This window comes from Oratosquilla oratoria, chromosome 22, assembly GCF_046742065.1.
Source record: "Oratosquilla oratoria isolate Oo_2021 chromosome 22, ASM4674206v1, whole genome shotgun sequence".
Classification (NCBI taxonomy): domain Eukaryota; kingdom Metazoa; phylum Arthropoda; class Malacostraca; order Stomatopoda; family Squillidae; genus Oratosquilla; species Oratosquilla oratoria.
Window position 1 is genome coordinate 56,798,683 of NC_134798.1, and position 14,362 is coordinate 56,813,044.

At 40.0% G+C, this 14,362-nt stretch overlaps 1 protein-coding gene across 1 annotated transcript; it reads left to right on the top strand.

Moving 5' to 3' along the window:
- The first annotated feature begins 237 nt into the window (after window positions 1–237).
- On the top strand, window positions 238–10,761 carry LOC143037392 (BTB/POZ domain-containing protein 2-like). The gene is made up of 8 exons (XM_076205530.1): window positions 238–275; window positions 788–916; window positions 3,810–3,849; window positions 5,946–6,125; window positions 6,255–6,488; window positions 7,298–7,393; window positions 8,289–8,428; window positions 8,541–10,761. The coding sequence occupies exons 1-8, from the start codon at window positions 238–240 to the stop codon at window positions 9,187–9,189; spliced, it is 1,506 nt and encodes a 501-aa protein (XP_076061645.1). The 3' UTR covers window positions 9,190–10,761.
- Window positions 10,762–14,362: the final 3,601 nt, after the last annotated feature.

Sequence of the window (14,362 nt, forward strand, 5' to 3'; positions counted from 1 at the left end):
AACCGTTATAGTATTTTGCGCTATAGGTGTGTTGTGATTAGGTTCGGGCAAGCCAGCAGGGAAATGAAACTCACAATAACACCAAGGCACTACGGTTTTAATGAACACTAACCTCGTAGAGGGAAGGTCGTAGACACTAAGGCACTCGAGTTTTAATGAACACTAAGCTCGTGGAAGGAAGGTCGTAGTCTGAGAGCGAAGGGCAACTTGAAGCTTGGAGAGGACTGCTGATTGGAGATGTCGTGCCCGAGAGTGAACGACTTACGACTTGCAAGGTAAGACCACCACCCGCTTGCTCGCTCGCGCGGGATCGGTTTTTGTGGGAGGGGAAGAAGGTCTGTAAGAAAATGAAAAGATACTAGTGTATAAAAGAGGGCTATTGCCACCAGGTGTGAACTGAATTCTAAATTCCTAGGAAAGACCAAACGCTTGCGCGGGATCGGTTTTTGTGGGAGGGGAAGAATGTCTGTAAGAAAATGAAAAGATAGTAGTGTATAAAAGAGGGCTGGTGGATCTCCGGGGAGCTTTCCTGGAGGCTGTGCCGTAACAAATTCAATGAGGAACAACACGGTTTTTGTAGTGGTTGGTCATGTGTATCACAACTACCTAATCCAGCATTATGACGTACTACCTGAGACTGTCAGTATGAGTATCAATTTGGAAGTTACATGCCTCGATTTCGCCAAACCGTTCGATACGGTAGACTGTGATATCCTCTTAAGAAAGGCTAAAGAATTAGGAACTGGAGGAAAATGGGTATATGGTTGCACAGTTTCTTACACAACAGGAAACAGGAGGTCCTCGTCAATGATGAAATGTCTGATAGCTCCCATGTTGCAAGTGGAGTCCCCCAGGGGTCAGTATTTGGACCCTTACTATTTTCAATCATGATTGGAGACATAGATAAAGATATTAGGTACTCACGTGTGTCATCGTTGGCGATGACCATATCTCTTCCAATACAAAGTCTCCCGCAGATACAGCAAACGTACAACAAGACCTTAAATCCATAAATGACTGAGCAAGAGAAACCAATGTTAAATTTAACAACGAATATGTTGAGCTGATTCGATATACAATTAATGAACATTTAAGAATAATGCCCTATTATGCCAATGAACTAAGCTTTGAAGAGTATATAGACATTATTACGAAGACTGCAAACCTGCAGACGGGCTGGATTTTACGCACTTTCAGAACTCGGTAGGCCAAACACCTACTCACCCTCTGGAAGTCGCTCGTGCTCTCGAAACTTGAATATGTCTGCCAACTGTGGCCACCAAACAAGATATGAGACACTGAACAACATGAACAAAATCAAAGGGTGTTCATTTGATAGGTAAATACTGGAACAGATCAAGATTATTAGACGGAACTAAAAAAAATCTGGAACTTCGCTCGGTGCAGAGCAGAAGAGAGCGGTACGCCACCACGTATATGTGGAAAATAATAGAGAGGCAAGTGCCCAAACCTACTGCCGAGAGCTCCATGAATATCAAGAGGTGATTAAGTAGATCAAAGGCTTTAACAAGGGTGATGCAAACAAGGTCATCATATTAAGACAATAGGGCAGGAGTCACAGTAATGGATTTAAACTGGACAAATTTAGATTTAAGAAGGAAATAGGCAAGAATTGGTTTACTAATAAGGTGGTCAACGAATGGAACAAACTTAGTAACCATGTAGTATCGAGCGCTGAAAATATCAGTTGTTTTAAGAAATGGTTAGACAACTTTATGGATGGGGATAGCAGGTGGTAATGAACATGGAACTGTCTAGTGAAGGCCTCATGGTCTCTTGTAGTCTCCTTCATTCATATGTTCTTATGAACTGCATCATCCAAGACATGGGAGAGCCTGCAGAAGAGGAATACCCGAATTCGGTGTCTCTCAGCAACTTAGATCCCTCCACGCCAACAGCTTTACACATGAGAGACCCAAACTATTCAGCTGACTACCAAGAAGAATCAAAGATTTGACGGGTGATTCCCCGGTTCTGGCACCAGTCTGGTCGTCCTGTGTTGGACTTGCTTAAGTATTTTGATTTCTCTTAGTAGGTGAGGTCATCAGCAATGGGCTCCATAATCCAGGATGGGTCCGATTAACGTTGTGTAGGGGGAACATAGGATCTCCTTGTTAATGTTCACGTAGCTCTCCTTGATAATATTAAATTTACTGTTTGATTTAACCGCCACTTTCGCTGTGTGCACCGATAATTTCAAGTCTGGCTGTTTGTGCACCGATTGAAGTCTTGGCCGATATAGCCCCATTTCCTGTGATTCACCATGGCCTTGAATCACGTGTTGGACTCGTGATCTACAGCTATTTTCCTCCCAGAAGAGAGCTCAGAGTTTATATATAACCGATCTGTGGGTAATGCTGTGACCTTACACACATACACACACTCAACTCCCCGCCCACGAGTGATCTCTAATTCAGTACATACAGATAAACGCTACCTACATTCTTCCTCTTTATTTTGGAAACAAACTTTCAATAGTAAACATTTATGGAATGATGAATTTTTAACGATAGATCTGTATATTCTAAGCATTATATGGCTTTGGTTTGCTATAGTTATCCCTGATAACATCCATTTTTTGTTAGTCCATATGTCAGTTTTCTTCGTCTGTGATAAGGTTCGTAGTTCGAAAGACAGGACTGTAAACGTAAAGAACGTACTGACCAAGTTACAGAGTTGCGTTCTGCAAGTTACATCAGTCAGCTTGAACTTTGAAGCGGATTGTAAAGGTAAATTGAAATGTTGTTTAAATATGTAAGTTAGAAAGCCGGCCTTAAGAAATGTGGAACGAAGGAAACGTAATAGGAGTGAATGGACTGAGATCATCATGAAAGGATGACATGAAGGAATGTTCTCATCCGATGTAACTCTGAATAGATGTAGGACAAGTATCACATGACGATGAGGTGGTGGGGTAAACCATTTCAGTCTGTCAGGCCCAGCTTAGTAAGTGTTGTACTTTTTCTAATCAATAGTGCCGTGGAGAGGAATGGGCTTAGGGTGGTGAAATGGGATTTTCTTATGTATGAAGTAGATGTGGTTTGATTCACCAAGGATCTTATAAATAAAATCTTTGGTGTGTGTAATTACGTTTTTGTAGTACAGGAATGGAGCTGTACTGAAGGAATGCTATCTCGATCAGTCCCCTGCTCCAGGTCTGAGATTCGGTAACTGGTAGCATCTACCAGGCAGGCCCATAACTCAGAGAAGAAATATTGTATTTTTGATAATGAATGCTAGTGCAGGATAAGGTGGTCAGTATCTTCAGTGTGGTTTGATTCTGTGGCCTTGTTTTATCTGTGCAAGTACTGTCAGGTGGATGGTGTCCTGAACACAAACATTTAACATGCCATTGTTAAAATTTTAATTCTACTGAGGGATTTTTCTAGAGGTAGTTGGTAAAGTATTGAATTTGGTTTGTCATAAGAACTTCTCAAGTGGTCTAGGCATGCATATATTTTTGTTTGGATGTATTGTGTGTGTGTTTTTTTTTCTGTCTCACAGGCTCCAATAATCATGCCTCATTTAAAATTGGTATATGGTTCCAGGTTGTGATATATCTTCTCTTGGGCTATTCCAATTAATTCATTTGTATGAAAAGTTTTATTTCTTATATCCTTCAGACAAGCATGTGATCATGGCCTCTTCATATCCCACCCCAGATTCTGTCTTACTTATTACTTCTGGTGTTTAGATCCTCCAGTCTAGCTGGAGTGGCTCCTCAGGAGGGTAACATTTTATATATGAATATCCACTTGTGAAGTTTGGAGACTTGGATGAATCTGCAGTGATGACCCTGTTGTGAAGGTCATAACATTTTCCAAAAAGGTGGGTCTTGAGATGTTTCTTGAATATTTCAACTTTTTCAGGGTCTTTTACTTGGCTAGCCAATTGGATGTAGATCTTTTCCTAAGTTCAAGGTTAACTCTTGGTCCTTGGAGTCCTTGTGGATGATCTGAGTGTTTTGTCAAAGGTATTAGGTCACTACCATAGTCAATAAGTTGGTCTCTTAGATGTCTATGACAATGTTTTCTCACAAATTGGTAGATTAATAAACATATTTTGTATTCTGTTCTTCCCTTTATAGGTAGCCATTGAATCTGAATTAGGCAAGGAGTAGCTATGTCTTTGGTTTTCTGTAAAGGATGAGTTTGGCTACTTTGTTCATTATCACCTGCTGTATTTTGACTAATAAATTTCATACATATACCAACTCTTTTTCCCCCTTACAGGGGAGGTAGCCGGAAAGGAAAAGGCATAAAACCATTCCCTCCCATTCCATCCCTGAATACACTCCACACCCCTCCACCCTCTCTCTTATCTTAGCACCTCCTGGATGACGGGTCATCCCTGCACCTTGTCCACTGCCCTGGGTCAGAAGCAGTATCGCAAGACACAGCACATCCACAGCAAGGCCGCTTCATTAAATAGGCAACCCCCCCTGTCCGTCCCCCCATGCATAAAAGGAGAAGACGGGGAGAAATCCCTTCGTTAGTTTGTCCACATTTGGAATATGCTGTTTCTGTAAGGTCACCGAATCTCATTAAAGACATTGACAGATTGGAAAAAGTACAATGGCAAGTCACAAAACTGATTCCAAATATCAAAAATAAATCATACAAAAATTGACTAAAATATATGAATCTATTTTCCCTAAAGTGTAAACTCAGAGTTGACTTGATACAGGTCTTAAGATGCTAAAAGGAATTGACAACATCAAAAGTGACCAAATTTTCACACTGAATGAGAATCAGACAAGAAACAATGGTCTCAAACTGTCAGGAAATAGATTTAATTTGGAAGTGGGTAGAAACAACTTTGCCAACCATGTGGTTAATGAATGGAATAAACTTCCTGCAGAGGCAGTACAATGTAGTTGAGTTCAAAACTTTAAGAATCATTTAGATAAACACCTAAGCAAGATGCTGTAATGATTATCATTTATTTTATGTTATTTATTTGTTTTGTTATCATTTGTCTGTTTATCAATATTTGCTTGAATCTCATTTATTAGTTATATGTCATTGTATTATTATTTACTATTTTCCTGTTTGTTTATTATTCAACTATAAGCATTTTTAGGTATGTTATTTATCATTTACATTATAATAGTTTTTTATTTATTCATTTATTTATTCATTATTATTATTATTATTATTATTATTATTATTATTATATTTTTTTTTGCATTTGACCTAGATATGGACCAAAAGGTCTCTTGTCAGTATGCTCCACCTTTGCAATCCTTTGTAATACATTGTGCCATGTAATGACAATGAGTGATTGTATTCTGTGGTAAAATTATGAAGACATGTAATAGTAAGATAAAATTGTAAAACTTCATTTTGTCACCAGTCTGTTAGGGTCATGAGGAATTTATTGTAAACCCACTTGACCTCAAATGTGGTATTGTCTGATTAAGTTTTGCGTAATAAATATTTTAGGGACCTGTGTTACATTGCCATAGACCATGATTGAAGATTAATTAAATAAAAATGCTACTAATTTACTGTCTACAGGCCCTCCATTCTGCTATACTTTTTAAATCTCTCCTATACCACCTCTGAATCGACATTTTTGTTTCAATGTTGGCTCTAGCACGTACACCTAGGTCCCTTAATTCAACACTCGCCATCCACTTGTGGTGATATTTGGGCCCAGGACATAAACCCACTTCCGGAATTGGTGGTGTTTTATGTCCTGGGCCACTTCCCAAAGTGGGTTTATGTCCTGGGGCCAAATGTCTGCACAAGTTGCAATTGACGAAAATTGGATGAAGAGACCTGGGTGTACTTTGTGTCAATATTGTCCAAAAGGGCAGAAGTGGTGATTATTTCTAACAAAAATTCTAAATCTACTTGAGAATATGATATAGGAATAATTGTGTAACACTGAGTTTAATGTGTTTTTACATTTGAACACAGGTTTTTATGGTTGAAACAGACATGGACGAGTCAGCAGTTACCACAGTTAAACCAAGATGTCAGGCTGGAGGATGGCAGTTGTCACTACAAAATGTCACAGAGCGCTTACAGTATTTGTATTCAGCACGTGAACATACTGATCTTGAAATTGTCCTTCCAGAGTATGATGAAAAATTCAAGGTAAGAATTATTTATTTTCCTTTTATTATTATTATTATTATTATTATTATTATTATTATTAATAATAATAAAGGAATAAAGAAGAAAAAGTGTCAAACTTGTCTTGTATCATTATTTTACAATATGTAGGTCCACAGGCTGGTGCTCATCATGAGTTCCCCTGTTTTTGAGACCATGCTCACAGGCTCTATGTCTGTGGAAAAGGAGCTCACTTTGTATGAAGACTCCCCAAAGGCAATCCGTAGACTTCTGGACTGCATGTACAAGGACAGCATGGACCTAGAATCTATAGATGAAGCTCTCGAGGTATATGCTGCAGCCCACAAGTACCAGCTTGATGTTGCCAGAAGAATTTGTTCAGAGGTAGGAGGATTTTGTCATTGGTTTAATGAGAATGTAGTTAATTTAATATTGATTTTTCACCCATTAGGAAAATGCTATTTCCAGTCTCACAGTTGTTGAATTTTTTGTCATTTAATTTGCACAATGTATAATTGAAGAGTGATGAGACCTGCTATGAGGTTCTTATCTACTGGGTATATTCTTTTGCATGGATAAGGAGGGTCCCCCCATATAAAGGAGGAATTATGATAATGATTGAAATGCACTTTTGCATAGAAAGAAAAACAAGTATGATATAAAAAAGATGATCACAATACAATAAGCTATAGAATTATTGCTCCAAATCACTTGAGTTGAGCAAGGCTTTGCAACCCTTCTTCTCAGGAATTCTTCCTGGGCTCCCTTGGAGATAGTGTTACACTGGTTGGAAACTCCTGCTATAAATGATAGATATGATAAAATATTAATTGCGTACATGTACTAAAAAGACTTTACCCTGTATAAGTGGGTGAACCGACCAAGACATACGCTCACTGTCGCTGATTTAATGAAGCAGCCTTGCTGTAGATGTGGTGTGTCTTGTAACACTACTTCTGACCCAGGGCAGTGGGCAAGATGCAGGGATGACCTGTCATCCAGGAGGAGCCAAGATAAGAGGGAGGTAGGGGGTTGGATGGGAGTGGAGTATGTAGGGGATGGAATGGGTGGAAGTGGATTTTATGCCTTTGTTTTTTGGCTACCTCCCGTGTAAGGGGGAAAAAGTCTTTGATATATGTATGTATGTTTGTATTTCATTGAAGTTATATTCATGATATCAAGTACCTTTGCAGTATATCATATCCAACCTGACAGAAGAAAAAACTCTGGTAGCTTTGGACGCATCATTGTTGTATGAAGACCTCAATATGAATAACAAGTGTAATGAAGTGAGTACTGTGCCATTTCCTTCCATTAGTACAAGAAGTTCATTTAAGTTCTTAATTGTTGGCCAGGGTGTTCAAACATTTTGATTATCAGAGAAACTTGTTTCATGTTTGATGAGATCTTGATGCTCTTATAGCTGCATTTTTTATTGTAGATACTTTTAGTTTAGATATCTTAATGCTTCAATAATGGAATGTACAAACAAGTCTTCCTATAGTATCCAGGTCATGTATTTTTGATGAGCTGCCCTAAGTTTTTGAAAAACCGGTTTGGTAGGAATGTGGATATTAATTACAAAGTATATTATTCATGAATGAAACTTTTACAAAAGTGTTGAGCTACAAGCAGCTTAAGTAGCACTCTTGCTTTGTGGACAAAGAACTTAAGTTGTAATCATTGTGGCAGACATAGAATGAGAGTTAATAGTATGGCTTCATTTATAATTCTACATATGTTCAAACACTTGAGCTAACCTGACTCATTAAACAGACAGAGCTCACAGAAACAAACGCAGTACAACTCCTTGCTGCCTCTAGCACACTACCCTTACATGAAAAGCCAGGTCATAACTATGTGGCAAAAGAGACCACTCCCTTGGCTCTAGGACAGCATTTCCCAACTTGGGATATTGGGAAGTGATGCATAAGCTACATACACTTTCCTTAATCCATCTAGTATTAAGATGTTAGTTTGGGTGTGCTGGAGTGCTTAGGCCTGACAACAGGGTCAGAAAAGTTTGGAAATGCTGCTCTAGTGAGCTAAAAACTTCTAGACCAAAGTGGGTGCTGTCCATGCAGTATTAGATCTCAATTGCAGTAATTTTATCTATCTTTATTATTTATTTTTTCTTTTTTATTTATTTATTCTATTATTTTTTTTTAACCCTGTGTTGGCCAGTTATTGGATAAGAAACCTGATGATGTTATGAGTGCTGACTGTGTGTCCATGATCAGGAAGGAAACAATGAAAAATCTGCTGCAGAGGGAGGACCTTGAGGTGTCATCAGAGATGGTTTTATTAAATGCCATCATTACCTGGTGAGTGCTCCCACTTTCATATAACATCATGGTAATTATTTTTATTGCTTTACATTGCAAGATAACTAGGAATGATGACATACAACTTTCTTATTTTTACTGCATTCTTTAGGGGTAAAGCTCAGATTTACCAGAGAGAAGAGGAACCTTCCAATAGTGCTCTACGGAAGGAGACTGAAGACCTTTTGAAAGAAGTGCGGTTTATGACTATGTCCAGTGACGAGTTCATTGATAAGGTCATTGATACAGATATTTTTAGTCACACAGAGTGTATTCACATCTTGAAGTGCATTCGGGGTAAGGATATATCAACCATACCAGAGTCAATACCATTGAATCCTTCAGCCATTCACAGAAAGATTTTTAAGGCTGATTTAGGAGAAGTCGGGAAGTGTTATCGTACATTTGTATGTGAAGCTAATAAGAAATATAGATTATGTTCAGACATAACAACTTCAGAGGACATAATGGTTTACCAAATTGAATCTGACTTCCCTAGACTGGTAACAAATATACGTGATGCATTAAGTGGAAGTTGCTCTGAATCATATTTGAATAAAAGAGTTAGCCCTTTAAAGAAACCATTTGTGATGAAAAAGGGTAGAGCACATTTCATAGATTGTGTCTTTCCATCAAACACTGAAATACAGTGTTCAGGGGATGGTTCTTATACCACCACTGTAGGAAATGTATCTATATCTTATGAGAATCATGATAAATTGAACCTCAAATTGTATTTCACTCCCATTATGAATCCTTGATGAGTAAATGTAGGTGAGTGATGTTTGACTTTAGTCTATAGTGATACCCTCACAAACCATATTAAAAGTATTGTCTGCATGTCACCTTGGAATGAAGAGCCAGCAAAAAAGAGTGTGGAAGATGAAGGTGAGTGGAGTGAACCCGAGGGGAAGACCAAGAATCAGGGCATTGGGTTTAACAGGAACAATGTCAATTGATCAAGGAGGGAAAATGTCAAGAGACGGGTGTGAGTGATCAGTAGTTGTGTTTGGATGAGGGAATAACGTGGCCCAAAGGTATTCCTTTTCATTTGCTTTGTATTTTCTCAAGTAGATGAAGGGAAGGGGATCAACATGTAATGAAACCTTGAAGGGTGAGTCAATTTCAACTGTCAACCCCTCCTGTGGATGTGCTCTGGTTGTGTGCATTGGAGTGAGCAGGGGAGAGGGATGACCCATTATCCACTAGGAGCTAAGATGGGAGAGTCAATAGTTGGGTTTTTTGATGGATGTGGTAAGAATGTTTGCTTTGCTTCTGCCACCCCCTTGTAAGAATAAAAATGTCTTTTAGTATGTGTGTATTTACACATGAAAAGTATACTATTATTGGTTACCCATATTGTAAAGGTGAATGGGTTTTGATTAGCACATATATATACCAATGTCTATTTCCCCCTCATACAAGGGAGGTAGCCAAAGTCAAAGGCATAAATCCACTCCCACCCATTTCATCCCAACATACTCCACTTCCATTTACCACCAATCCCTCCCTCTTTTCTTGCCTCTTGGATGACTGGTCATTCCTGCATCTGACCTATTACCCTGGGTCTGAAGCAATGCAGCAAGACACAGACCCCCCTCACATCCCCCTCATGCAGAAAAAGAGAAGACGGGGAGAAATCCCTTCAAGGTTGTGTCAAAATATCATTCACACTTGCTCCCTCACCTCCGCAACCCCAACTCACTCCCTTCCATGCATTATAGCATCATCCATACACAACCATTCTCCACTCGCCCCTATCTTCTGTCTTTTCCCTTCCTTCCTCAACAGACATTCCTGTCTTTACCAATGCCCCTTTTACCCCATCCATCCATCTCATCCTTGGTTGCCCCCTCATGTTCACTTCCTCCACCTCTGCCTTCCACACCTCTTTTACTAATCTTTCTTCACTCATTCTTTCCATGTGTCCAAACCATCCCAATACTCCTTCATCAACTCTATCTCCCAACTCCCTTTCCACCCCTGCTCTCCTCCTCACCTCATTTCTCACTTTATCCAGCCATTATAGTAACTCCTACCATAATTCTCAGACATTTCATCTAGAACACATTTAAACTCTTCCTCTCTTATGTTCTGTGTTTCTGCCCCATACAGTGATGTCAACACTAGTTTCTACAATATTTGCTGTTATATACAATACACCCTTTTCAAAGATGCCTCTTTTTTACTAGAGTATTTTGGGGAATGTTTAAATATTTTATTGTACATTTGGGGGAAGATACTATATCTAGTTTTGTATAGAAAAAATATATAATTGTGTGCATGTAAATACAATATTGTGACAGTATTATAAAATTAAATATGAAATCTAATTCAACCTCTCATTAACCTTAAAGCAATCTGCCATAACGGAAGAGAAATACATCAGTGTCAGTGATTACTGAAAGATGCAATTGAAGTAAATATATTACAAAATCTGTTTCAAAATAGTAAGCCATGTACAAAAAATGTATAGACAAGCCTAATACTTCACTGATTAATACATATCATCAACCTTATTGTATGTTTCCAAAACTGGTAGATAAATTTTGACATATTAAAAATTGATATGGAAACATATTGGTGAATGATTTGTGTTATTAATATGAGAGAGGGGGTTGCTGACTAAATAAAGCCTTTCTGTGGATGTGCTAATTTTTGCTGCATTGCTTCTGATACAGTTTAGTGGGTGAGATGCAGGGGTAACCCATTATCCAGGAGGAGCCAAGAAAAGAGAGAGGGAGGGATGGTGAATGGGAGTGGAGTGTGTGGATATGAAATGGGTGGGAGAGGATTTATGCCTTTTAACTTTCGCTACCTCCCTTGAAAAGGAGGAAAAAACCCTTGGTATATGGGTGTATTATTATTAATTTTTTTTTTTTTTTTTCAACAAAGTTGTATAAGGGGTAATGAAGACCTTTGGGAAAAAAAAAAAAAAAAAAAAAAACATGGCAAAGAGCCAGATAAAATCTTGGACATCAAAAACTCCTGAAATTGATCCACAACAACTACAAATCCTCAAAGTATTCAAAGGCAGAGATCCTTCTTTTAATGTACCAATAAGTGACATGCACATTGTACCAAACCTAAGAAAATTTGTGCAGATCGAACCCTCGTTTAATGACAGCTAATATGTGGAGTGTGGTGTGCATGTAGTGATTATAATCAATTGCCAATTGCTCACCCATAATTATGGGTGAGCAATTGGCAACCCTGGAACAGGGGCAAAGGTCACCCGTAGAATGCGAGGACAGTGTCGAGCGAATGAGGAGTGAGTGAAAGAAGTGCAGTGGAGGAAATGTAAATAATAGTTAGGCCTAAGCTGTAGGATCAGACAGATATTATTAGTGAGTGAAAGAGTAGTTAAAAGCGACGTTGTCAGCGTCCTATGACGACGAAGAGAAGGAAGAACAGCACTTAGATAAGTGAATTACTCACCTCAATCACACTGAACATATCAGCTAGAAGACACAGAGGCTAATGTAGATTTTAATTACACAGAATGCCCTTGAAATACAAATGTACACACAAATTAAGTATATTTGTGGTATGCCCTGCAGTATAGAAGTACTTGACTCGGTCTTGGATCACCTGTTGGGCTCGTGCTCCACCTCCAAGCGCGTAGACTCAATATGTAAAGATAAACATAAAAATGATTCTCAGAAATAATGCTTTCCTTAAAAAATAAATAACGAAAAAGCGCTAAAAGCATATGAATGCTAATCAAACCTAAGAATTACAATGAAACAGACTAATCATGTAGTGAGCATTGAAACCATCAATTGTTTTTAAGAAACAGACAACTATATAGATGGGGATGACAGGTGGTAATGGACATGGAACTGCCTAGTTTAGGCCTCATGGTCTCTTGCAGTCTCCTTCATTCTTATGTTCCTATGAACTGTATCATCCAAGACATGGGAGAGCCTACAGAAGAGGAATACCCGAAGGCGACTTTCAGTGATTTAGATCCTTCCACGTTAACAGTTTTACACATGCATGAGAGACCCAAACTATTCAGCTGTCTACCAAGAAGATTCAAAGATTTGACCAGGTGTGGCAATGAGGTCTTCCAGAGAGCTTTGCATGTACTTGCAACTCAAGCACCTGACAGCAATAGTATCTCAGCCTAGATTACTTAAGAACATAAGAATGAAGGAGACTGCAAGAGAAAATTAGGCCTACAACGGGCAGTTCCATGTCCATTATCACCTGTCATTCCCATTGTAAGAAGCTCTTAGATAAAGGTAGACAAGTGAGTAGAGAGGTAGAAGGGTATATAGGTGGCGAGAATTTGATTTTTATGAGTTCGATGTTTGGTAAACAATTGCTTGTAGGCGAAGATTGCACATGCACGTTCCTTGCCTAAATGTTTACAAACAGTCGACGGGGACCCGATTTCATTGCTGTATAAAGTTCATTTTATGCTGATGTATAAGTATGTAAATTAAGTCAGTGGCGCATTGAATTCGAGATTGGTTGAGTAAGCTGTATTGTTAATGGGATTTGCAACAGCCTCACTGATTGGAGAAAGGGTGGAGGAGGAGAAAATTTAATTGGTTCACGAGAGTAAAGTCACGCCCTTAGGGGAGGCACTTAGATGTAAAAGTAAAGATTACTGGACTAAAGGAATCATGACGTCAATGCGAACTGACGTAGTGAACAAATTGAGGATTCCAAATGGGAACACTCGTAGAGGTCGGACGTCTCTTCAAACCAGCTCTCTCAACAAACTCCAAGGAATCTTCGCACGCCGGTGGTGGCTAGGAGATATATCTCCTAGCTGCTGCCGGTCTGTCATGGCCGACCTCTACGTTGACGTCGGCAGGCGGGTTTACACCAAGACAAATACACACATTTCCCAAGTCACGTAAATCTCTGTTTTCAGAGTAGTGCTTGGAAGAAAAGAGGCACACGCACACTTGCTCGCTGGCAAAGCAGAGGCCCAAACCGTCTCACTCAGAACCCTCAATCTGATCGCAGGCTGGTCGACGGAGAGACTTGGGACACCTCTCTGTCCAACCGGCCCGCAACCTAACGCTGGCCTCTTCGCTGACGCTGGTGAGCGAGTTTACACTTCTAACATTTACACACAATTCCCAATCGCGTAATTCTCTGTTTTCAGAGTTGTGATTGGAAGGAAAGAGACCATACAACACCCGCCCGTCTGCCCCTCCCTCGCACCGCCACTGAATCAACTCTTCTGGAACCCAAACCCAACCTGGGGAAAAACAGGCAACGCACGCCCCACCTGTGGCTCATCAGGAACGCGCTCGCCAGCGGTGGTGGCGAGGAGTTACATCTCCTTTGCCGCTGCCGGTCTGGTTACGGACCGATCTCTCGTTGACGTCGGCAGGCGGGTTTACACCGCCCGTCTGCCCCTCCCTCGCACCGCCACTGGATCAGCTCTACAGGACTTCAAACCCAACCTGGGGAAAAACAGGCAACGCTCGCCCCACCTGTGGCTTATCAGGACCGCGCTCTACACGCGGGAAGTGAACTCAACTCACTTCCCGTATGATACACACATACACCTCTCACGAACAGTGCCACAACACACGCACAAACATCTACACTTACTTTTTCTTCGACTAAAATTCGCTTCCTTTCTAACTTTCTCTTCTACTACATCTTCTCATTTCAGTTTACCTCCCACTAAAGATTTTTCCGTTTTTCCACCTTTCTCTACTACTACGCCTCCTACCATTTTCTAAACTTTCGTTGGTGATCCTAACCCTAACCCCGGCGTCGGCGCTGCCCTCCAAGCTCCCGGTCTATTTCTCCCGAGCCACGACCACCAATAAACCCCTAATCGCTCGCAATTCGCTCGGTGGCAATAGCCCTCTTTTATACGCTACTATCTTTTCATTTTCTTACACACATTCTTCCCCTCCCACAAAAACCGATCCCGCGCAAGCGAGGTGGTCTTTCCTA

What these genes read in the sequence shown, in the direction of transcription:
- LOC143037392 (XM_076205530.1), top strand. Translation starts at nt 238, where the DNA reads ATGTCGTGCCCGAGAGTGAACGACTTACGACTTGCAAG. An exon ending in GACATAGATAAAGATATTAG is followed by an intron (nt 917 to 3,809) that starts GTACTCACGTGT and finishes ATGAATCTGCAG; the next exon opens with TGATGACCCTGTTGTGAAGG. An exon ending in TCATAACATTTTCCAAAAAG is followed by an intron (nt 3,850 to 5,945) that starts GTGGGTCTTGAG and finishes ATTTGAACACAG; the next exon opens with GTTTTTATGGTTGAAACAGA.